At 68.4% G+C, this 23,157-nt stretch overlaps 3 protein-coding genes and 1 non-coding gene across 9 annotated transcripts; 1 reads left to right on the forward strand and 3 right to left on the reverse strand.

Moving 5' to 3' along the window:
• Window positions 1-71: 71 nt before the first annotated feature.
• On the reverse strand, window positions 72-1,728 carry DNLZ (DNL-type zinc finger). Its single transcript, XM_041004630.1, has 3 exons — window positions 1,537-1,728; window positions 1,067-1,206; window positions 72-320 (listed from the first exon to the last, which is right to left on the reverse strand). Exons 1-3 carry the CDS (start codon window positions 1,726-1,728, stop codon window positions 146-148), a joined length of 507 nt encoding a protein of 168 aa, XP_040860564.1. The 3' UTR covers window positions 72-145.
• A 402-nt stretch (window positions 1,729-2,130) lies between these two features.
• On the reverse strand, window positions 2,131-8,910 carry CARD9 (caspase recruitment domain family member 9). Of its 6 annotated transcripts, none has more exons than XM_040963028.1 (12): window positions 8,841-8,910; window positions 7,401-7,598; window positions 7,000-7,137; window positions 6,136-6,440; window positions 5,876-6,055; window positions 5,649-5,792; window positions 5,317-5,442; window positions 4,027-4,197; window positions 3,864-3,914; window positions 3,674-3,713; window positions 2,488-2,561; window positions 2,131-2,397 (listed from the first exon to the last, which is right to left on the reverse strand). In XM_040963028.1, exons 2-12 carry the CDS (start codon window positions 7,582-7,584, stop codon window positions 2,152-2,154), a joined length of 1,659 nt encoding a protein of 552 aa, XP_040818962.1. In that variant the 5' UTR covers window positions 7,585-7,598; window positions 8,841-8,910; the 3' UTR covers window positions 2,131-2,151. The 6 variants fall into 6 exon arrangements, with proteins under 6 accessions (XP_040818962.1, XP_040818961.1, XP_040818966.1 ...); XM_040963027.1 differs by lacking the exon at window positions 8,841-8,910 and adding an exon at window positions 8,411-8,576; XM_040963032.1 differs by lacking the exon at window positions 8,841-8,910 and having other exon boundaries at window positions 7,444-7,535.
• A 1,062-nt stretch (window positions 8,911-9,972) lies between these two features.
• On the reverse strand, window positions 9,973-22,510 carry SNAPC4 (small nuclear RNA activating complex polypeptide 4). The gene is made up of 23 exons (XM_041004403.1): window positions 22,437-22,510; window positions 21,674-21,723; window positions 20,767-20,916; window positions 20,534-20,659; window positions 20,384-20,462; window positions 20,082-20,163; window positions 19,806-19,910; window positions 19,656-19,728; window positions 18,503-18,667; window positions 17,873-18,020; window positions 17,213-17,319; window positions 16,997-17,091; window positions 15,089-15,183; window positions 14,820-14,899; window positions 14,230-14,661; window positions 13,584-13,664; window positions 13,284-13,473; window positions 13,053-13,123; window positions 12,868-12,975; window positions 12,664-12,691; window positions 11,262-12,550; window positions 10,858-10,967; window positions 9,973-10,545 (listed from the first exon to the last, which is right to left on the reverse strand). The coding sequence occupies exons 1-22, from the start codon at window positions 22,489-22,491 to the stop codon at window positions 10,860-10,862; spliced, it is 3,717 nt and encodes a 1,238-aa protein (XP_040860337.1). The 5' UTR covers window positions 22,492-22,510; the 3' UTR covers window positions 9,973-10,545; window positions 10,858-10,859.
• Window positions 22,511-22,818: 308 nt separating this feature from the next.
• Window positions 22,819-22,942, forward strand: LOC121145162. Its single transcript, XR_005881959.1, has one exon. It is a non-coding gene; the product is annotated as a small nucleolar RNA SNORA44 (small nucleolar RNA).
• Window positions 22,943-23,157: the final 215 nt, after the last annotated feature.

The following is a 23,157-nucleotide window of genomic DNA, read 5'->3' on the forward strand; positions in this document are numbered from 1 at the left end:
AAGGTGGGGGTGCGGGCCCCCCAATGACAGCACCGCACAGCGCCTGGGGCTCACAGCGCCTGGACACACAGCAGGTGACCAGTCGCATCTGTTTACTGGCAGGGAGAGGCAGGGCCGGGGGGAGCCCCCAGGCCCCAGCAGGCAGTCACTTGGGCTCCATCTTGCCAGGGCAGGTGGGGTCTTCATCCTGGGCCCCTTCTGGAGCAGCAAGGGGTGTGGGGGCCCCCGTGGCCTCCGACAGCAGCTCCAGGGTCCCCTCGCTGGGCGTGGACGCTCGATGCACCTTCTCACCCCTGGCCGCCAGGATCTCCTCCACGTTCCTGGGGAGCGGGGGAGGGGCACGATGGTGCTATTCCCTGGCTGGGCACCCCCAGGCTGGGCTGCAGCCCCGACACGCCCCAGGAACCACAAGTGAGGGCCACACCAGCTGTGGAACCCCACTGGGGTGCCGCCCGGCCCCAGCTGGCCCAGCTGCCCAGGGCCAGGCCCACGCCATAGTCCGTAGCTGCTGTCAGGTGAGAACCCATGGACCTGGTGAAGGTGCCACCAGTGGCCCGGCCGTCCAGGAGATGGGCACCCTTCAGTGCTGGCCCAGGCACACACCTGCCTGCCAGGGCAGCTCGGCCATCCCGCGGACAGTGGGCGATCCCACAGGGCAGCTCTCTGAGCCCCCCAAGTGGGGAGGTGGGGCTAGTGGAGGCGTGGGCAAGGGCAGCCCCTGCCCACCCAGGGAGGCCACAGGGGACAGCTCCAGTTCTTGGGGCCCTGCCACCCAGGCCCAACAATTTGGGGTTCCCTGCCCCGGATGCTGTGACCATCTGGGGAGCCAGCCAGCGGGGGCGCTCTGTCGGCCTCACCTCCCGGGTGGCACTGCCACTGGGGCTGGGCCAGGCTGCAGCCAGGAGCTCCTCCAGGAGCGCTCAGGCCTTGAGCAGGGAGCTGGATGGGAAGTGGAGCAGCCCCCCGTTTGGAATGCCAGCGCACAGGGTGTGGCTTCATGTGCTGTGCCACAAGGAAGGCCAGACCCCAAACAAAACCCCCCCAGAAACTCACACCTCCCACTCACCTCTTCCCGTCCAGGTCTGAGAACCAGCCCAGGTTGTCGGCAATGACATGGTGGTTGCGGCAGCCGGGGCACGTCACGATGACCACGCCCTGGTGATAGGCCAGCTTGGAGATGTGCTTGGAGGAGCGGGTCCCACACACCTAGGGCGGGAGAAGAGGGGCTGCAGTGATGGCCCCGCCCACTGGGGGGCAGCCCGCGGGAGGCTCCGCCTACGAGGGAGCCCGGCTCCGCCCCCTTAGAGGCTCCGCCCACGAGGGAGCCCGGCCCCGCCCCGTTGGAGGCTCTGCCCACGAGAGAGCCCGGCCCCGCCCCGTTGGAGGCTCCGCCCACGAGGAGCCCCGCCCACCGGAGGGCGGCCCCGCCCCACTGCAGGATCCGCTCCGCAGAGGCTCCGCCCACAAGGGAGGTCTGCCCCACGGGGAGCCCCGCCTATCCGAGCGCGGCCCCGCCCTCCAGGCGGCCCCGCCCACCTTGCACGTGTACACGAGCTGGTAGCGCGTCCCCGCCGACTCCCTGCGCGCCGCCGCGGGCCCCGGCTCGGAGCTCGAACCTCGCGCGCCCCAGGGCCTCCTCACGGCCTGCGGGCGGGCGCCGCGGCCCCACAGCCGCGTCAGGCCGGGCCCCAGCAGCCCCGGGACGCGCCCCAGCGCCGCCCGCAGCATCCCGCGCCTTGCACGGCCCCGGTCACGCCCCGCGCCTCGCCGCCGCCATCGGGGAACGCGCCAACGGGAGGAAGCGGGGCTCCTCCACTTCCGGCCTCCGCCGGCGCGCCGCGCTCTGCTGCCCCCTGGCGCCGCGCCGCGCTCGCAAGCGTTCCGGGCCCCGCGGCCGTCCCCAAGTACCCCGGGACCGGTCCCTGCACCCCACGGCCGTCCCCAAGCACCCCGGACCGGTCCCTGCACCCCGCGGCCGTCCCCAAGTACCCCGGGACCGGTCCCTGCACCCCACGGCCGTCCCCCAAGCACCCCGGGACCGGGTCCCTGCACCCCACGGCCGTCCCCAAGCACCCCGGGACCGGGTCCCTGCACCCCACGGCCGTCCCCAAGCACCCCGGGACCGGTCCCTGCACCCCACGGCCGTCCCCCTCACCCCGACCCTTGTCCCCCCGGGGTCCAGCTTCTGGCCAGGCCGGCGAGTGCAAGGACTTGAGCCATTCTCGGTTGCCTCTTTATTGGCCCCGGGAAGCCGCCCGCCTGCCCTCCCGCGCGGGGTCCCTCTCGGGCGAGGCGGGCTCTGGCGGGGGACGCTAGGAGCCCTCGGTGTCCGAGTTGTCGCTGCCCGTGGTGGCCTCCCGGTCTGCCTCGCCCTGTATCTTCCGGAGCGCCCGCTTCCTGTGGAGACCCCCGGGGTGGGCAGGTGGGCAGGTGGGTAGGTGGGCAGCACTGCCACCCCTGTCACGCCAGCCACCCGTCCGCGCCCACCTGCGGTAGTTCTCGAAGCTTTCCTTGAGGCGCCGGCGCTCCTTCTCTGGGGGCTCGCTGCCCACACCTGCCTCCTGGAGGAGCGGCAGCTGCAGCAGGGACCCCCTCCCGGACACCCCAGTCCCGGTGGGGGTCAGTGAGGGCTGCTCCGTCACCCCCAGGCCACCTGCAAGCAGAGCCCTGCCTGGTGTGTCCTGCCCACCGACTGCCCTTCCCCGGTCTGGGGCCTGAACCCTCGGGGCCGGTGAGCACTGCCAGGCCCGGAGCTCCCGTGGCCCACAGTTCCAGCCCACTAACATCGCCTCCCTCCACCTGCCACCAGTGGAGCCAGAGTGGGCACAGCAAGGGCCCAGAGTGGTCCATCTATGCCCGGTGTGAGTGGCAGAGCATGTGGCTGGGCAGCTGCCAGGGGCTGGGGGGCGGGACGGCAGGTGGCGGCAGAGCAGACCAAGAATCACCAGGGCCTCTGTGGGGTCTGTAGTCACGCCTCAGCTGTTATGGGGCGTCCAGCCCAGGGTCCTGGACATGGCAGGGAGCATTAGGGGATAATGCTGGCTAGGCACCGGAGGGCACTGAGGTGGAGCTGCTGGCTGGGCACAGGGGCATGGGGGGAGCTGCTGGCTGGGCATGAGGGCACTGGGGGACACTGAGGGGTGCTGCTGGCCAGGCACGGGGGGCACGTGTCACACTGGTGGCCAGCACCCTGACACCCATCCCTGTTCCTCCCACACCCCCTTCCTGGCGGGGAGCTGTGTGAGCTGGACCACATGGGGCTCCGTGGCCTCAAGGCGCGTCTGTGGGATTGGCCAGATGCCAGCTCCATGACCCACTTCTGCATTTCGCACCGCTTCCCCTTAGGCTCCAGGCTGGACTGAGGAAGTCTGGCCGTCATGCCACCCGCCACCTCCGTCAGTACAGCTGCTGCCTCAGCTGGCCCACACTCGCCCCCTCCACCCCTGCTCGCAGTGGAGGGTCTTACCCTGCATGCTGAGTGTACCCCCACACCCGGGGTGACCTCAGAGCTGCACACAGGCCCCACGGCCGTTGGCGCTCCTGTCCAGTGCTCACGGCCCCTCCTCTGTGAAGGCTGCCTCTGTCTGGGCAGGGTGGACAGGCAGCTGGCTGTGTGTGTGTGGCCGCGTGCTGAGGACTCAACAAGACTCAGTAGGCAGGGCAGTCTCCTCACCTCTGTCGGACAACAGGGTGTCCTCCGGGTCCCCGGTGAACTGCAGCTCCCCAAAGAGAGATGGGCCAGCTGTTAGCCAGTGTGCACATCTTACCACCCCTCCTAACCCTGCCAGGCCCAAGCAGGGTGGCACAGGGATCTGAGGGCACAGGTGGCGGGGAGCTCAGGGGGCAGGGAGGGCTCCGCTCACCTCCTGGGAATTCTGGGGTGAGTCGTCCTCCAGGTCTGAGCTCTGGGGTTCCTGGACAAGGGCAGCAGTGAGCAAGCGGGGTGAGGGCCCCCTACCTGCCCATCGAGCCCAGGCACCCCTTCCTTCCCGCTCTCCCTCCCACCCCCGGGGCCGGGAGGCCCACCAGAACGGGGGCGTCGGGCCGCTGCTGCCGGAGCCGGCCCTCGCACTGGAACACTCGCAGCTGCAGCTCGTCCACCCTCTCGCCCAGCTCCCGGACCTGCTTGCGCAGTGCGTCCTTCTCCTGCAGACTGCGGGCATGCTGTGTGTGCAGCTGCTCGCGCGTGGCAATGGCCTGCACAACACAGGGTGACCCTCGGCTGCTACTGGGGGCACCCGGGGCTAGTCCCGACTCTGCCTGCCACCCAGCCGCCCGCAAACGCATCCAGCCTCCCGCAAGGGAGCTCCCCGAAGCCCCTGGCATCAGCTTGGCCCATGCCCCGTTCCCTCAGGAGTGGAGGGAAGCCAGCGAGGGGGGAGGGCTGCCTGCCCGATGAGCAGCTAATGCTTGGGGATCACAGTCACACAGGGCAGAGTGGATGGCAGGCAAGTGCCAGACGAGCTGCCCGCTCGGTGCTCTGGCAGCATGGAGCACGCGTGTGCTCAAAGCTGCGGGGCGCTGCTGTTAGCTGCCATGTGAGGAGGAGCCTGAGGGGCTGACAGAGGCACCCCCAGGGTGGGACCCTGAGCCACGGCCACAGCACAGGGAGCCAGGCACCCGTGGTACCTGGCCCAGGGGCCAGCACTCAATTTTTGTCCCTAACTATTGCCACATCCAACTTGGCTAGGGCCAAGCAGGGACAACTGGACAGCCCCGAGGCCAGCTGGCACCTGCCCGCCCTGCTGACCGGAAGTCTGCCGCACAGCCTCAGGTTCCCCTGGCCTGAGAGGCAGTCCATGATCCAGGCCCCGCCTCCCACTGGAGCCCCTGCTGTGCAGAGTGGATGTATCCCTTAAGTTTCTGGGGAGACGCCACTCAGCTTCTCCCCCCCACACCTCCCGGGATGTCGCAGGACCCACGGGAAGCCACTCTGCCTTGTAGGAGGCACTGAGGGGGCCCGTGCCATAGCACAGCAGGCTACTCCTCCAGCTGTGGCGCTGGCATCCCATGTGGGCGCCAGTTCATTGCCACATGCCCCACTTCCCATCCAGCTCCCTGCTTGTGGCCTGGGAGAGCACGGAGGAGGGTGGCCCAAGCCAGGGGACCCTGCACCTGCGGAGCTGACTTGGAAGCAGCTCCTGGCTGTGGCCTGATGCACTCCCTCCCCTACTTCAAACCAAAGGGAAGGGGTGCGTGTGGGACAGAGCCCTGCGCCGCTGAGAAGACGGGACCCCCGGTGGGCGGCAGCTTGCAGGGCGGGGCCATCAGCACCTGCCACTCCCTCCCTTGGGGACAGGGACAGGGCAAGCCCACCTGGTCCCGTTCCTCAGCCACCTCCTCCAGCTGCCGCAGCACGGTCTCCATGCGTTCCTTGTACATCTTGGCATCCTTGCGCAGGGCCTGGCACTGCAACTCAAACAGCTCCTTCTCCTCCACGCACTGTGGACGCCACGCCTCAGCACCCTTGCCTGGACCCCCACCCCAAGCTTGGCTGGGACAGGGTGCGGCGGGCCCCACCTCAAGGGGCTGGGGAGGTGTGGTCACCCACAAGAGGGGCTGGGGGCGTGTCACTCATGGGGTGGGGCTGGAGGAGTCTGTGCCCTCCCCCCCCCCCGTCACATCTCTCTGCCCCGCAGGCCACGTACCCGGGTACGGAGGGCCTGGCCCTGACGGAGGTCCTTGCGCAGGGCCAGTATGGTGTTGGCCTGCTCCTGGTGGTCGCGCAGCGCCTGCCTCCAATCCTGCTCCAGCACCTGGACGTAGGGGCTGTTCTGGTCCCGCTTCGCCTCCTGGACACAAGGGGACGGTGGCAGAGTCGGGGCGCCCCGGCCAAGGCCGCCGGGTTCCCCATGGCTGCCCCACGTGGCCCCACCTGCGCCGAGGCCTCCAACTCTTGCACGCGGGCCTCCAGCAACGCCTTCTCCTGCTGCAGCTCCCACAGCAGCTCGTGGCTGGGCCGCTGCTCCATGTCCCGCCGCAGCCGCAGGGTGTGTTTGCGCTCCAGTGAGCAGTCCTCCTCCGCCTTCAGCAGGCTGTGTCGGAGCTCGTCCACCTGCGGGCGCCCACCGGGCGGTCATGGAGCCCACAGCAGGCTCGGCGCCCCGGCCCGCCCCGCCCCGCAGGGTCGCCCACCTCCAGCTGCAGGTCTCGCGTGCGCATGAGCGCCGCCCCCTTCTCCTCACTCAGACGTGCCAGGCGCATGGCCAGCTCCAAGTTCTCGTCTTTGCAGCGCTTCAGCTCGCGGCCGCTGGCCTCGCACTCCTGCTTGAGCCTCTGCACGCGCTCCTGGTGCTTGCGCAGCAGACCGTCTTTGACCCGCAGCTCCTGGGCCAGCGCGTCCTGGGCGCCCAGCAGCGCCGTCAGCTCCTGCACCTTCTTCTGCAGCTTCATAACCTCCGTCATCAGCAGCTGGGTCAGCCCCGACTCTCCCGATGCGTCTGCGGGATGCACAGCCTCACTCCCTGGCCCGCCCCGCACAGTCCCTGCCCTGGCTGCGGCCTGGGAACTGTGGCTGCCGTGGGGGTCATCTACTCTTCCCCAGCTGTGCACCCACCTGTGGCCAGCGGGGGACCATGGAGAACCGGGCAGTGGACAGGAGTGTCCCTGGGAATGGTCCTGTCCCACACTGGACTGAACCTGGCTGGTGTGTGTGTGTGTGTTTTCTTCAATAAAAGTCTCAGCATTTATCAACTGCTTGCCGTAAGACATGGCAAGTATTTTGGAAGCACAACCCTGGCAAAGCACCCCCTGAGGAGCTGGCGCTGTGCAGATTAGGCTGCCTCCTGCCAAGCTGGCATCCAACGTGGGCACCATTGCAATTCCCGCTGCTCGGCTTCCCGTCCAGGCCCCTGCTGATGCATCCTGGGAAAGCAGCGGACGACGGCCCACGTGCTCAGACCCCTGCATCCCTGTGCCAGGGTGGGATCTGACCGCTTGGACGCACACCCAGCTCCACACGCAGTGACCAGTCTAGCCTTGTGGCTCAGCAGCCCTCACCAATGATCATGGAGAAGACACGGGTGGGCTCCTTGCCCGTGACCTTCTTGTACAGCTGTGGATAGTACAGCTCCAGGCTCTCCAGGAAGGCCACGTAGCCCTTGAGGCCAGTACGCTCCAGAATGTCCAGGAGGACACCTGCAGGTTAGAGAGGGGGTTGGGAGGGGCGGCCGCCAGGCTTGCCAAAGGCTCTTGGGCTGGGAGGGGTGGCTGTGCGGGGCTCGCCAGGCTGGGCTGGGCCCCTGGGCTCCTGCTCAAGTGTCAGGGTCCGGACCAGGAACCAACAGCTGCTGGTCCAGCCCGCCTTAGCCCTCAGCTTGGCGTAGGGTGGCGAGGGGCTTCCCAGGGGCTGGGGGCAGGCCCTCATCCCTCCCCCAGGTCGTGCAGGAGCCATGACTGACCCACTTTGCGCTTGCGGATGCCCAGGCTCGGGTCGCTAAGCACCTGCTCCTCATCGTCAGGGTTCAGGACCTTGCACTGGCGCAGGTAGGGCGTGATGCGCGCGGGGTCAATGGCCGAGATGAGCTTCACACGGAAGCTCTCCAGCATGCTCCAGCACTCCTCCTCGTTCTCGTAGTCCGACATGGCTGCTGCAGGCGCTGCGCGGCAGGCCCGAGGCATGGGCTCAGCCCAGGAGGGAGGGCCGGGGGCGGGGCTCGGGCCGGGGAGGGGGCTCAGCCCAGGAGGGAGGGCCGGGGGCCGGGGGCGGGGCTCAGGCTGGGGAGGGGGCTCATCCCAGGAGGGAGGGCCGGGGGAGGGGCTCGGGCCGGGGAAGGGGCTCAGCCCAGGAGGGAGGGCGGGGGGCGGGGCTCGGGCCTGGGAGGGGGCAAACGGAGGGGCTCAGGCCAGGGAAGGGGCTCAGCCCAGGAGGGAGGGCCAGGGGGAGGGGCTCGGGCCGGGGAAGGGGCTCAGCCCAGGAGGGAGGGCCGGGGGAGGGGCTCGGGCTGGGGAGGGGGCTCATCCCAGGAGGGAGGGCCGGGGGAGGGGCTCGGGCCAGGGAAGGGGCTCAGCCCAGGAGGGAGGGCAGGGAGAGGGGCTCGGGCCAGGGAAGGGGCTCAGCCCAGGAGGGAGGGCCAGGGGGAGGGGCTCGGGCCAGGGAGGGGGCAAACGGAGGGGCTCGGGCCAGGGAAGGGGCTCAGCCCAGGAGGGAGGGCCAGGGGGAGGGGCTCGGGCCAGGGAGGGGGCAAACGGAGGGGCTCGGGCCAGGGAAGGGGCTCAGCCCAGGAGGGGGCCAGGTGAGGAGGCAAGGGAGTGAGGGGTCAGCCGCTACCCTATTTAGCTTCTACTGTTGCTGCTGTGCCTTTGTGGGGACCGAGAGCCCAGGCCAGGAGAGCCAGGCAGGCCAAACTTCCTGACTCACCCGGGGACAGCCAGGCCAGGAGAGCCAGGCAGGCGGAACTTCCCGACTCGCCCACAGAACACCCGTGGACGTCCCAAGTCCAACAGCTTTGTGCAAGTTTGTCAGCTGCTGGCAGGTGGCTGAGGACCTGGTCACACACTGGTGGGGGGTGGCCGGGTCACCCCTGGCCTGGGGAGTTGGCCTTGGCACTCGCAGCATCCAGCCCTCTAGGACTGGCCGGCCCCTGCCACAACCCAGCCCCTGCTGGGTCCCTGCCTGTTGGGGATGTGCCTGTGGGCAGGCATGGGTCTGTGCGAAATTTCACAATTTCCTGCTGCCTGGTGGCTGTACCCGCTCCGGCCCGACAGCGTGGGGGCCAGCCCCTGGCGTCCCTGGCTCCCTTGGTGTCCCACTATTGCTTCTCCCGAGCCAAGGGTCAGACTTCAGGCTGGGATGTGGGGAGGTTGAGGCTGTCCAGGGGCCCCTGCCCCCCAACGCCTACCTCAGGTCCTCGGGGAGGTGCTGCTGGCCTTGGCTGCAGCCTGTGACTTCCTGCAGGTTCTGGGGCCCCTATGGGAGACAGTCCCTAGTGGCTGCCTTCTGATTTGCCCAGCTGCCACCCACGGGGTGGGGCTGAAGGAATTGGAAACTTATGCGCAAGGCATCCTCCCTGTGGCCTGCCTGGATGGGGCCCCGGGCCCTGGGGTGCTGCACGAGGTCCCTGTGGCCTGCCTGGATGGGGCCCCGTGGCCCTGGGGTGCTGCACGAGGTCCCTGTGGCCTGCCTGGATGGGGCCCCGTGGCCTGGGATGCTATGACACACATCGCCCGCAGCCCGGGGTCAGAGCTGCAGGCCGCAGGCACAGAAGGCCGCTGCAGCCCGTTCGGTGCCCATGGCCACCACAGAGCGCCAGGGCTGTGTCCCAAGGCACTGAAGCCCCGGGCCCCCACTTTGCTGGGACACCCGGCTGAAGGGCAGCACAGGACAGGGAGGCGGCTGCTCCTGCTTGGCCGTTAGCCCCCTGGCTGCGGGCCCTGCGCCATCCACAGCACAGGGGAGGCCCAGCCCCCAGGAGGGACCACTGCCCCAACCTCAGGCGTCGCACAGAGCAGCCGGTGAAGCCCTACCCTGCGACTGGAAGACAAAGCCCGTCATTCAGGTGCGTGAGATTGCTCCTGTCAGGATGAAGACGGAGGCAGCTCTGGCCAGAGCTGCGGGCACTCGACAGGAGCACCGGTTCGAGTCCCAGCTGTTCTACCTTCCTTCCAGCTCCGTTGGCGCCCCTGGGAAGGCGCTGGCTGGCGCTCGCCGCCATGGAGGGAGCCTGCATGGAGCTCCTGGCTTCGGCCTGGCCCACCTTGGCTGCTGTGAACAACCAATGGGTAGGACCGTTTTTGTTTTGTCACTCAACCTTTCGATGTTAAAAAAAATAATTAAAGATTTACTTATTAATGTATTTATTTTTATTGCAAAGTCAGATATACAGAGAGGAAGATCTTTTCATCTGACAATTCACTCCCCAAGTGACCTCAACGGCCAGTGCTGTGCCGATCCGAAGCCAGGAGCCAGGAGCCTCCTCCAGGTCTCCCATGCGGGCTCAGGGTCCCAAGGCTTTGGGCCGTCATTGGCTGCTTTACCAGGCCACAGGCAGGGAGCTGTTTTTTGGGTTTTTTTTTTAAGAATTAAGGCCCAGATCAGCAAGGCATCCTGGCATTTGGTGTCAGTGTACTTAGCAGCCACAGGAATGACAACACTGCCAGGGCCCAAAGCAGCACACGGGCCTGCAGACACAGCGCTGGAGTGGGCCTGGGGCTGGCCCACGCCACAGGAACACAGGGGCAGCGCTGCGTGGCTGTGTGCTGCGTGGCTGCACGGAGGAGCGCTGCGTGGCTGCAGCAGACTGGGGAAGGCACCGCTTAGCCTTCTGCGGCCGACAGCTTCACCCACAGCCAGAGCCACAAGGACTGCTGACCGTCTCTGGTCTCCTGTTCCCCTGGGCAGAAGTCAGCTGAGGGTGGGAGGCAGGGCAGACCCTGCGGGGGGAGCCAGCTAGCCGGCGGCCGTCCCCAACCCGCAGCTGGCCACATTCCAGCCCAGGGCCTGCAAATGACAAACACACACCAGCCTGCTGTGTGACAAAAATCCAACTTTGATTTATTCCTTAGGCGGCCATGGCGGGGGGTCCTGGCTTCCAGCGGGAGCCTCACCTGGAAAGGCAGGTTTTGAGGGCAGGGCATAGCAGAGGGCCATAACCCCGGTCGCTCCTGTGCCTGGTGTCCACCAGACAGCCCCGAGGCTGGGCTGGGTGCAGAGCATGCGGGGCCACACACAGGGTCCAAGGAGCCACCACCCTCTGGGGTTCTGATCCGGGTTGGTCCTGGTGAGAGCCAGCCGCTGGGTAGGGACACAGTGGGCACACCACAGGGGATGGGGCCGCCCCTGTGGGCAGCAGGAAGGACTGTGATGGGATGAGCTTGGGCTGCGGCTCCCTTCCTGGCTGCCCCCTGTACCCCACTCACCCTCATCTCTGTTTCCGGGGGTGCCAGGAGCGCCGGGTCCGGAGCACGTTGAGGTCATCCACGGCCCCAGGGCAGGTGGGGGCAGCGCCTGGACCTGCAGCCAGCACTCCCTGTGACAACCGAGAGGGGGCGCTGGGAGGTCCTGGGACATGGCATCCCCAGGCAGGGGCCTTGTTGCCTCCCACTGCTGCCCCCCACCAAGGAGCCAGCTCCTGTGCCCGCAGGGCCAGAGCCACCTCCCTCATGGTACAAACCAGCTGCAGGCCTATGGCTGACCTAACGGGGGGGCTCCCTGAGGTCAGCTGCACCCCACCTCACGCAGGGTCCTGAGAAGCGCTTCCTGCCCCCAGGGACACAAGGACACAAGGCAGCTTGCCCCACCCCAGAGGTGCCCAGGCCCTCACCTGGCTGAGGCTGGTGGCCGGTGGCCCCGGCAGGCCCCTGTCCTCCTGGCAGAGGTGCAGGTCGCCCAGGGCCTCGTCCTCGCTCTCAGAGCCCGTGCCCAGGGCTGACAGGGTGGTGGGCACTCCCGGAGGAGGCAGGGTGGCTAGCAGCGCAGGGAGGGTGAGCATGGCCAGGAATCTTGCCTTGAGCAGCAGGTAGGCAGGGTTGTCCTGTAGCTGCTCCCGGGCCAGCTGCAGAGCGGCCTGCAGGGCCCCGGGCCCGGCCGCCAGGGAGGCCGCCTGGCTTTCCAGACCCTTCTTCTGCAGCAGCAGCCGGGCCAGCACACGCAGGCCACACAGGGTCGGGGGCTGGTAGGGCAGCCGGCTCTGCAGTGGGGACACGTGCACACCATGCTGTCCCTTCAGCCATGCCTGGACGGTCCCCTCGTCTTCCCGGGAGAGCAGGTCCAGGTCCAGGGCCCCCTTCTCTGGCCCCAGGCAGGGAGGCGGTGGCTTCTCCGGCTCTGATGGTCCTCCTGGGTCACTGGGGGCAGGCAGCTGGCTGGGCTCAGGGCACATGGTGTCAGGGTGGCCAGCTTGGAGCGGGGCCCGGGGCACAGAGGTCTCTCCGGGTGCAGGGACCCCACCACCCGCTTCTGCAGCGCTGAAGGCCAGGGGAGGGGTGGGCAAGGGGTCCGTCTTGGAGGCGGGGGCTGGGCCACCATTCACAGTGGCTGGGGGCTGTCCCGAGCAGGCAGGTGTCTCGGGCAGTGCCGGTGGCTGCGGCGCCCTCGTGGGCTGGGGGATGTCGGCCAGGGGTGGCACGGGCACAGGCAGCAGGCCCGGGGCTGTGAGCAGCCAGGTAAGGGGCTGCCCGGGCAGCAGAGCAGGGCCCTGAAGCACAGACAGGAATTGGGGCGCAGCTGCCAGGCCCTGCTTCTGGGCGGCAGTGGGGAGGCTGCCTGCCAGAGGGAGGGGTGGGGCAGGCAGCAGCAGGGTCCTCTCGCCCAGGGTGTGGGGACTGGCAGCTAGCCCAGGGCTTGGGGTGGGGGTGCTGCCGTCGGGGGTTGGCAGCAGAGAAGGCTGCAGGATCAGGGGTGACAGCAGCAGCTGAGTCGGGAGGACTGCGGGGGTCTGGGCGGCCTTGCGTGCACGGGCCTCCCGCAGGTGCTTCTCTCGGAGCAGCTCGGACACCGTCTTGGGCTTGGGCCGGGGGCCGCAGGGGGAGCACAGGGCACGCCGTGGCCGCGCATCCTGTCGGTGGTTGGTGGCCTTTGCAGCTGGAGGTGGCGGGCTTGGGAAGAGGCAGCCTGGAGGAGGGTTGGGGCAGAGGGCACACTGTGGGCCCCAGGGGTCTACCTAGTTCGGGGTGCATCAGAGCCCAGGGCTGTCTACCCGATGAGCGGGAAGCACGGAGTGGTACCTGGGGCACGCTGGGCCTTGCTGGGAGCCTGGAAGAAAAGGACCCCGTGGTCAGCGCTGCAGGCCTCGTGGCCTGGGCTGGACCCTCCGTGGCCCAAGGCTCCGGGCCTGGGCTGGCCTCCCTCATGGACCCTGGCACCACCCTCCCGAGGCAGCTGCAGCAAGGTTTGCGGGGGGCCACACCCCTCCCCTCCCAGCCTGCTACCTGTGGCAGGTGTGACAGGCTCTGAGGGCCAACCTGGGCCAGTGCGGGCGGCTGGGCCTTCCTCTCTTCCACAACCTTCATGCAGCCAGCAGTGTCAATCTGGAAGAGCTGGGGAGAGCAGGTGGCGGCTCCAGGACAGCTCCGGCCACAGCCAGGCGCTGCGGGCTGACGCCGCCCGGGCTCACCTGGATGAACAGGGTGAACACAGGCCTGCTGGGCAGCTGGACGTCCTTCAGGCGCGTGCGGATGCCATCGGCTGTGAACAGGGGACACGTGGGCACAGCGCAGGACACCCCAGCCCTCTGCCCCAGGCCAGCTGTCCTGGCGAGCCCAGCAGCATGGCGAGGGGCAGAGGGAAGACTGATCAAACTTGGCGCCCAGCCTCCCGGCAGCTCCTAGGGATCCCCAGGCGGTACCTCGAGTGTGCGCAGCCTGCGGGCTGGGCAGGGGCGCAGGGCCCACCCAGGGGCTCACGGCCAACAGAAGCCTGCGTTTCAGGAGCCTGCGCTGCAAGCTGGGTCTCTGCCGGCGGTGCCCATTCCGGAAGGTGCCAAGGCGAGGCCCCAGGGCGGAGCTGGGCAGGGGCGGCCGCCTCAGCTTCTCCTTCTGCAGGGAGGACAATGGTGCGTGGGCCTCCAGGCCAGGCTGTGCTGGGGTCCCTGCCCCCCGCCCCGGGGCTCGTGCTCACACCCCCCTTGAGCAGGGCAGGGCCTCACCAGCCTGCTGCTCCAGGCTGCCTCGGGCCTCGGCACCCCCAGCACCGTCTCCAGAGGCCCCTCCGGCAGCTGCTTCCCGCCCTGATGAGAAATGTGGCAAACGACGGGTCACGTGCACTCCCTGCCAGCCAGGCCCCTGGGGACTTGCGAACAACTCCCCAAGTCCCCTGCCGCCTGGGGACTGGCTGTGCCCGGCCTGGGTCTTCAAAAGCAACCAGGCAGGCAGATGCCTGCGGGCCCCCCCGGCAGGCCTGAGTGGAGCTCACGGGTGTGTGTGTGTGTGTGGGGTGTGTGTGTGTGTGGGGTGTGTGTGTGTGTGTGTGTGTGTGTGTTCTGCGGGCCCCCCCGGCAGGCCTGAGTGGAGCTCACGGGTGGGGGTGTGTGTGTGTGTGTGTGTGTGTGTGTGTGTGTGTGTGTTCCACTCCTGCAATGTCCCTCCCCATTCCCTTGGTGCAGTGAGCAGAGCATGTAGCTTTCCAGAAATTTCTTCCCGGGGCCCTTGGTGGCCCCTGGATGCAGCCTGCCTGTGTGAACCTAGGGTGCATCAGTGGGAAGGCAAGGGTGGATCTGACCCAACCCAGCCAGGGGCCCCTGGGTAACAAGCAGAGCCCAGATGGCCGGGGCATCTCACCCCCCTCGGGCCTACCTGGCAGGCTGACTCCTCTGGGCTTGCAGGCCGAGGGTCCCCTGTCCGGGGGCTCAGCTCACTTCCACTGGGGGTCTGAGCTTGCCTTGGGGCTGCGGGAGCGGAGGCCACGGCAGGAGCTTCCCGGCGGTCTGCTGTGGCTCCGCCAGCCACTGGCTGTTGCGTCCAGGTCCTGACCCCTGCCCCGCGAGGCTGGCTGGGGCTCTGCCGGGCTGGCACCCACAGGTCCATGTCTGGCACCACGTGCTGAGGAGAAGGCGGTGCTTGGCCACGCCGCCAGGACTCCTCCGGCTCGGGCTCTGTGTCCTCACTGCTACTGCTGCTGTCACCGCTGCCCTGGCTGCCGGGGTCGCTGTCGCTGCTGCTGGAGCTCCAGCGTGTGCTGCGCCTCTGTGGCCGGCGCCGCTGCTGCCGGCGCAGGTGGGGCCGCCTCTGAGGGCAGGAGAGTGCGTCCCATGAGCCCGAGCTCGCAGCCTCTGAAGGGTGGCGGCCAGGGCAACGCTTGCCAGGCTCAGCTGCCCCGGGGGAGGAGGCGGCAAGGCCGGGGCCACGTGGGCCGCTCTCCCTCCCCAGCGCCCAGTGGGGCTCACCTCGGCTAGGCCCTTCCACTTGCTCAGACACTGGGAGCCTGACCGGTGGGGCAGCTCAGCTGCGATCTTCGCCCAACGACCTGCAAGGGGAGACACCACCGAGAGGCCTGCGTGGGGAGCTGCGCCTGGCGGGCTGGCCTGCAGCCCACCAGATGCTGCGGCTGGGGCTGCTCAGTGAGGAATGCCTGATGCACGTGAGCAGCAGAGGGCTGGGGGCTACGTGTGCCGGGGCGGGCAGCCAGTGGCCAGCACGGCTGGCAGCAGCTTACCCACGCCATACTTGGCAATCAGCTCCAGCAGCTGCTCCTCTTCCTTCGGGTCCCAGCGTCCCTTCTTCAAGCTGAAATGCAGCCTTCGGAGATACCTGAAAGGCACAGGGTGGCACACAGCCACTGCGCTGCTGACCCTGCTGCCCAGCAGCCACACAGAGCCCCAGTGTGACACGGAGCCCAAGTCACCAAGTGGGCTTCAGTGGAACCCCCTGCCAGGTAGGGAGGGCGGCTAGTTAAGGTGGAGACTGGCAGCTGCGCAAAGAGCCTTCGCCCCGAAAGGAGCGCGGACCCAGCCACAGGCGGACGGCGGGCACAGACCCTGCCTCAGGCGGACGGCGGGCACAGACCCTGCCTCAGGCGGATGGCAGGCACAGACCCTGCCTCAGGCAGACGGCGGGCACAGACCCAGCCAGCGTCTGGCACGGCAGTGTCACGGGTTGGGGTTGTCGGCATCCCATATGGGCACTGGTTTAGTCCCTGCTGATGCCCCAGGAAGAGCAACAGAGGATGGCTCGTGTACTTGGGCCCCTGCACCCGCGTGGGGACCCAGACCCCAGCCTCCTGACAGGCCTGGACCCGCTCACTGCAGCATCTAAACAGTGAACCAGCCAACGGGTTTGTCTCCCTAAATTTGCCTTTCAAGTAAAGATGGGAATCTAAAAGAAGCAAACAGGGTCTGGTGTGGTAACCTAGTGGCTACAGTGCTTGCCTTGCATGTGCCAGGATCCCATATGGGCGCCGGTTCTAATCCAGGCTGCCCTGCTTCCCATCCAACTCCCTGCCTGAGGCCTGGGAAGGCAGCTGAGGACGGCCCAAAGCCTTGGGACCCTGCACCGCGTGGGAGACCTGGAGGAAGCTCCTGGCTCCTGGCTCCGGACCGGCACAGCTCCGGCCACTTAGGGAGTGACTCAGCAGGTGTTAGATCTGTCTCCTTTCTGCAAATCCGATTTTTTAATAAAAAATCTTTAAAAAACAAAAATCCAAAAAAGCCTGATGCCAGCAAGCTTCTGAGGGCGTGGGAACGTTCTGGAAGACAGCTCTCGCAGCGGGCAGAGCCGCACGGCTATGGAGCACCCATCGTGGCAGAGGGACGCCTGGCGGGTGCGCGGCATAACACACACCACAGGGCGCTCCCAAGTGCTGCTCCTGCAGCGTGGGCTCAGGGCTGGGGGCTCGCACGGCGGACCACGGCTGGACTCTCACAAGCACAGTGCACAGTCCCTGCCCTGCCCTAGGCCGGCCGCCCGCCCACCTGTCCTCCCCACCACAATCCATCACCCCACTGCTGCTGCTCTTCGTGAAGACTTGCTTATTTGGAAACCACAGCACAGAGGAGACCAGAGCAGAGACTGTCCATCCACTGGTCACTCCCCGGAAGCCACAGCAGTCACGGGGCACCCAGCTGGAGCCAGACGCCTCTTCTGGGTCTCCCACACAGGGGCAGGGGCCAAAGCTTTGGGCCGTCCTCTGCTACTGTCCCAGGCCACAGCAGGGAGCTGGAAGCAGGGGGGACCTGGTGGTGCCTGTGGGACCCTGGCCTCCCAGGCCACACCACAGCATTGCGCGTGAACACAGCGGCCACGCCCCGAGGGTGGCTGCAGCACACCCCGGTGCCAGAACACCTGGATGGAGCTTGTGGCTTAAGCCCGGCTCAGCTGGCTGCTGCAGCGCCTGCAGAGTGAACCAGTGGCGGCCTCTTTGTCACTCTGCCTCCCACGACACAGGAGCCCGGCCCACCAAGCCTGGGCGGACGGCCTTGAACAGGCGTCAGGAGCGTGAGGCTGCCAGGCCAGATTCCGTCCTGAGCACACAGTGCCTGCGCCACCCTCCAGCGACAGCAAGCCACCGCCCCGCTGGCTTCTGGCCCCACGAGAGCAAAGCCCTGTCTGGCGACGTGCAACTCACCGATCTCGGCACTGGGCATCGCTCCTGCCTGGCACCTCCTCCCGCACTCTAAACCAGTTCTGCTCCCTGTGTTTGGCAACGGCCTGGAGCAGCTTCTGCAGGATGACACAGCGGTAGCACCGCAGGCATGGCCGTGACCTCCCCTCCCAGCTCAGCGCCATGGCTAAAGGACAGCGAGGCTTCCCAGGGCACAGGCCCCCAGGACCCCAGACTCACAGCATCTTCCTCGGGGGCCCAGGACCCCTTCTTCAGGCTGGGGTCCAAGCTCTTGGTCCAGCGGTAGATGAGCTGCATAGAGTCTCTCCCCTCCATGTAGTAGACGACTGGGGACGGAGGGCGTGGCCAACGCTCAGAGCCCTCCCCGGGGTCACGGACGCCCCAACCCTCAGAGCCCTCCCCGAGGTCATGGACGCCCCAACCCTCAGAGCCCTCCCCGGGGCCGTGGGTGCCCAGGACACTAGTCTGTGGGGGCCGAGATGCCCCCTCAAGCGTCCCTGTGTGTGCCCAGTGGAGCCCTGGAGAACAACCCCGGCCCTCACTGCGGGGTAGGGGACGTGGACCCCGGCCCTCACTGCGGGGTAGGGGACATGGGCCTGGCCCTCACTGGGGGGTAGAGGACGTGGGCCCTCACTGTGGGGTAGGGGACGTGGGCCTGGCCCTCACTGCGGGGTAGGGGACGTGGACCCCGGCCCTCACTGCGGGGTAGGGGACGTGGACCCCGGCCCTCACTGCGGGGTAGGGGACGTGGACCCCGGCCCTCACTGCGGGGTAGGGGACGTGGACCCCGGCCTGGCCCTCACTGCGGGGTAGGGGACGTGGACCCCGGCCTGGCCCTCACTGCGGGGTAGGGGACGTGGACCCCGGCCTGGCCCTCACTGCGACGGTATGGGATGTGGCTCCCGACGCGCATCTCCTGCACCAGCTGGGTGAGCATGCGGTCCTCCTCGGGCGTCCACTCCCTGCGCTTCAGGTCCTTGCTCTGCTGCTGGAACTTCTGCAGGCACTGAAAGGCGCTGCGGCCCGTCTGCCCGAGGCCCGGAAGCGCAAGTGTTAAGGCCCCCGGCACACGCTGAGACCCCAGGGACAGGGAGCACACCTCACAGCCGTGAGGACGGGAGGGACAGATGCGAGGGGGCATCACGCTCACACGGGGCCCGCCTGCCATGGTGAGCTCGCTGGGTCTCACCCAGGGGACTTCCGGCCAAGCCTGCGGGACAAGCGTGCCCAGTGGCCGGCACCCGTCTGCTTCCCAAGGCCGGCTCAGGCAGCAGGCCATCCCCAGGGGGCCTTCGTGTGCGTGTCTCCCAACCCCCAAGGAGAGGAGCTCCCCAGAGCCGAGCCCCCCAAAGCAGTGTGCCTGGCTAGACTAAGGAGGGACGCTGATCCACCAGTGGCTCAAGAGACGCCTGCCGCGGCCCCCACCCAGCCACACCCACCGACCACCGGGGACCACACTCGTGGCTCTGGGGACCCCGACGGCTGCGAGGGCCGGGAGCCTGCCCTTACCCCCAGCTCCTCGGCCACGGCCTGCCACCGCAGGTGGCCGTGCGAGGCAGCGATGGCCCGCAGCCGCTCGAGCTCCTCGGCGCCCCACTCCTGTTTGTTGATGCTCGGGTGCTCCGAGTTCTGCCAGAACTTCCGGATCTCCTCAGCGCTGCGGCTGCCTTCAAACTGCACACCCCAGCACGGCTCAGGTGGGGCGCCGACCCCGACACGCCCGCCGAGCCGCAGGCAGAGCCTGTGCGGCTGTCCCCACCCCACAAAGCCCTCGCCTGCGGGACGCCCCCGCCTGCGGGAAGCGCGTCCGACCAGAGGGGTCACAGAGCCTGGGGCAGCTCCCACACCCAGGGCAAGCCTGAGTCCATGGGTGTGTGGAGGCTGTGGTTGCGGGGAGCAGGGCCGTGGGTGTGTAGAGTGAGGCTGTGGGTGTGGGGAGTGGGGCCGTGGGTGTGTGGAGCGGGGCTGTGGGTCCATGGGTGTGTGGAGTGGGGCCGTGGGTCCATGGGTGCGTGGAGTGGGGCCGTGGGTCCATGGGTGAGTGGAGTGGGGCCGTGGGTCCATGGGTGTGTGGAGTGAGGCTGTGGGTGCGGGGAGCAGGGCCGTGGGTGTGTGGAGTGGGGCTGTGGGTGCGGGGAGCAGGGCCGTGGGTATGGGGAGTGGGGCTGTGGGTGTGTGGAGCCAGGCTGTGGGTGCAGGGCGCAGGGCCGTGGGTATGGGGAGCGGGGCTGTGGGTGCAGGGAGCAGGGCCGTGGGTATGGGGAGCGGGGCTGTGGGTGCGGGGAGCAGGGCCGTGGGTATGGGGAGCGGGGCTGTGGGTGCGGGGAGCAGGGCCGCGGGAATGGGGAGCGGGGCTGTGGGTGCGGGGAGCAGGGCCGTGGGTATGGGGAGTGGGGCTGTGGGTGTGTGGAGCCAGGCTGTGGGTGCAGGGAGCAGGGCCGTGGGTATGGGGAGTGGGGCTGTGGGTATGGGGAGCGGGGCTGTGGGTGCAGGGAGCAGGGCCGTGGGCGTGTGGAGCGGGGCTGTGGGTGCGGGGAGCAGGGCCGTGGGTATGGGGAGCGGGGCTGTGGGTGCGGGGAGCAGGGCCGTGGGTTTGTGGAGCCGGGCCGTGGGTGCGGGGAGCAGGGCCGTGGCTGCAGGGCCAGCCCCAGGCCGCACTCACCGTGACGTTGGCGATCTTCTCCCAGTCATGGCTGTCCAGCCTGCTGCCCAGCAGGGCCTCCTCCGGGAGCTGGCTGGTGGGGGACAGCAGGGGCTCAGGCCTGGCGGTGCCACCAGCTCCTGCTCCCCACACTTGACGCAGCCCGCTTACTTGATGCGCTCCACGTCGCGCTCCGCCTCCCGGGCCTGCTGCTCCAGGGCCTGCCGCTCGGCCTCACTGCACACGCGGCCCTGCTTCTGGCGCAAGTACTCGAGCCTGCGGGGGAGGGAGGCGGCGGGCTGTGCGTGCTACCCCCGCCCGGGGGGCACTGCCCACGGCCTGGCCTCCTCCCCGGAGAAGGAAGCAGAGAGAAGCAGAGGAAGCTGGGACATGGGGTCTGGCTGGGCACCCTGGCCACCCGCCCATCATGCGCCGCTGCGGACTCACTTCAGTAACTTGGGCTGAAGCAGGCGCTGCAGGCGGTCGCTCACCACCGACTTCCGGAGCAAGGCCTTCTCCCAGCTCTTCCCTGAGAAGGGTCCGAGGCAGCAGCCGGGTCACCCTCCACACGCACTCCCCACCGGGCTCCCTCGGCAGTGCCCGCCCCCCGCGTGGGAAGCAGAGCCCACGGCAGGGAGCCGGCGCTGGCCCCGGGGCACCCCTGTGCGCACACAGACGGCTGGGGCCAGGCATGGCGGCCCCCCACAGCCCGGAGGGGACAGGAGCCACAGTGCCCCAGAAAGCCTCACACTTAGTCACCAGGAGCTGCTCGAACGTCTTGATGCCCTGGGTGGCCTTCTCGCGCGTGTCCTCGTTGGCAGGAGGCCCCTGTCAGAGCCCGGGCTCAGTGTGCTGCCCGCCTGCCCACCCAGGTTCACACCCCTGCCACAAGCACTCACCACTCCCGTGACCTTGTCCTTGAAGTACGGCTTCATGAAGTGCCCGATGTACACGTTCTGTGGCAGGCCCTTGGCGTCCTTCACCTTGGGGCCTTTCGACCCGGCCAGCAGCCACGAGATTTCCTCCTGGGAGACAAGGGCTGTGAGTGGGCCGGGGCCAGGGGCCGGTGGGTAGCTGTGGGGTAGCTGTGGCAGCTCTGCCAGGCCAGGGGCCGGCTGCGAGGGCTGCCTACCTGCTGCTCCCGGTTCTGGGCCAGCAGCCGGCCCACCTCGGCCAGCTTCTCCCGCACCACCTCCTGGTAGACCATGTTGAGTTGCAGGCAGGTCTCCGGGTCCTCAGGGAGTGCTCTGTCTGCGGGCTCGTCTTCATCGCTGCCTTCCTCCTGGCGGGAACGGGACTCGCGGTGAGGCAGGGGACACGCCCATGCAGGTCCACGTGCCCATCAGCACCCACCCAGTGTCACCACAGGAACAAGCAGCTTTCCACTCGGCACCAGATCTCACCGCGAGCCTGCATCACCTGTCTCCAGCAAACCCTGCTAGCAGGGAACCCGCGCTGAGCGTGCCAACCACCACGATGCCAACCCAACTGGCAACATTTGCACCCCACATCGGGCAAGAGTGCCCAGGGCAGCTCCGTGCTAAGGCCGCTGGGAGAGTGTGTCTCGGCTGCCCGGATGGGGCCCCCGGATGCCCCGGCCACTAACAGTGCGTCCTCAGAGGGAAGGTGTTTCTCTGTGCGCGTGAGTGCCCACCTGCCAGCTAAACGACCCTTGAAAACAACAACAAAAAGACGTGCACGAGGCGACCCAGACAGCCAGGTTAGTCTCCCCAGGGAACGCACACGGCCGAGTGTGAGCAGCCTGCACTTGCTGAGGCGCAGCGCGTCAACACGCCCGAGACAGAGCTGCCAGAGCAGTCTGTACACTGAGCTAATGCTGCGGGCGCTGCCGCAGAGCTGGGGACACGGAAGCGGGCACAGCGCATGGCCGCGCTGGGGACACTGCGGCAGGCGGGACCGTGTCGGCTTCAGTGGGAAACACTCGGCCACATCTCACGCAGGCAAACAGGGGCTCGACTGTCTCCCCTCCGACCCCACACCCCACGAAGGTGGGCACAGCTCCAGTGCGAGCCAGTTACCGAGAGCGGGGGGCCACAAACGTCCCAGTCCGCGGCAACGGGCGACCAGCCTGTTGGAGACAAGCACACAGGTGTGAGCCACGGTGGGGACGGGCTGCCCTCCCGGCGGGGCCCACGGTCACCTCACTGCTCACCGAGCGACCGGCACCGCAGGGAGGACCTGCGCCAGCGGGGGGACAGACCTGGAACCAAGGGGCACGGGGGCTGAGGGGGACAGAGGGACAGCTGGAACCAAGGGGCACGGGGGGCTGAGGGGGACAGAGGGACAGCTGGAACCAAGGGGCACCGGGGGGCTGAGGGGGACAGCAGGGACAGACCCGGAACCAAGGGGCACGGGGGGCTGAGGGGGACAGAGGGACAGCTGGAACCAAGGGGCACCGGGGGGCTGAGGAGGACAGCAGGGACAGACCCGGAACCAAGGGGCACGGGGGGCTGAGGGGGACAGCAGGGACAGACCCGGAACCAAGGGGCACCGGGGGGCTGAGGGGGACAGCAGGGACAGACCCGGAACCAAGGGGCACCGGGGGGCTGAGGGGGACAGCAGGGACAGCCGGACGAGCGGCCTTCACCCGGGCACAGCAGGGCAGGGGTGCCAGAGGACCCACCCACGGGGAGCCAGGCGGGAGGGCAGGTGCAAGGCCCCGCCAAGCATGCGGCTGAGCGGGGCTGCACGGGGGCGCCCCGAGGACGCGGGCAGCTCGGACAGGGGGCGCAGTGGCCGAGCGCGGACCCGCCGTCCCAGCCCGGTGGACGGGGCACTCACCGCACGCCGAGGCCAGCTCGGGGTCCGGGCGCCGTCCCGGCTGCTCCGCCGCCATGCTCCGGCCCCGGGCAGGCAGCGGGGGAAGGCCGGCTCGCGGACCAGCACCCCGGGCTCGCAGGGCTGTCGGCTGGCCCTCCCGGACACGCGGCCTCGCGCCGCCCGGCCGCCGTCGCCTTGACGACCGGGGAGCACGCGCTTCCGCTTCCTGGGACGTCAGTGCCGCGCGCCGGAAGTCCCGCCTCTGCCGGAACGGCCGCGAGGGGGCGGGGCTCCAGAGCCAGGGGAGCAGCGCCTGACCCCTGACCCCCGCTGGTCCGCAGAGTCCCATCAGCTCACACATGTCATTGCCTTTTAAACAAATGCCTCAAAAGCCAGCCTACCACAGGCTGTTCCCAGGGCTGTGGCTGCTTGTAGCCATGGGATCTCCCACGCAGGTCAGAGGAACCTGGAGACCTGCCCAGCCCAGGCCTGCCATCCCTGCAGCTGCCCTGCCCTTTCCCTTGGTGCCCGTGGGCCTGGCCTGGCAGCAGTGGGCCTGTGTGCACCTTCCCTTGGTGCCCGTGGACCTGGCACCCTCCCTTGGTGCCCGTGGGTCTGCCCTGGAACCCTCCCTTGGTGCCCGTGGGCCTGTGTGCACCCTCCCTTGGTGCCCGTGGGCCTGGCCTGGCAGCCATGGGCCTGTGTGTGTCTGATGCTGACCTCAGCTGGCCGTGGATCTGTG

Source organism: Ochotona curzoniae, unplaced genomic scaffold (genome assembly GCF_017591425.1).
Source record: "Ochotona curzoniae isolate NIBS_2020 unplaced genomic scaffold, NIBS_Ocur_1.0 scaffold_3208, whole genome shotgun sequence".
Lineage (NCBI taxonomy): Eukaryota > Metazoa > Chordata > Mammalia > Lagomorpha > Ochotonidae > Ochotona > Ochotona curzoniae.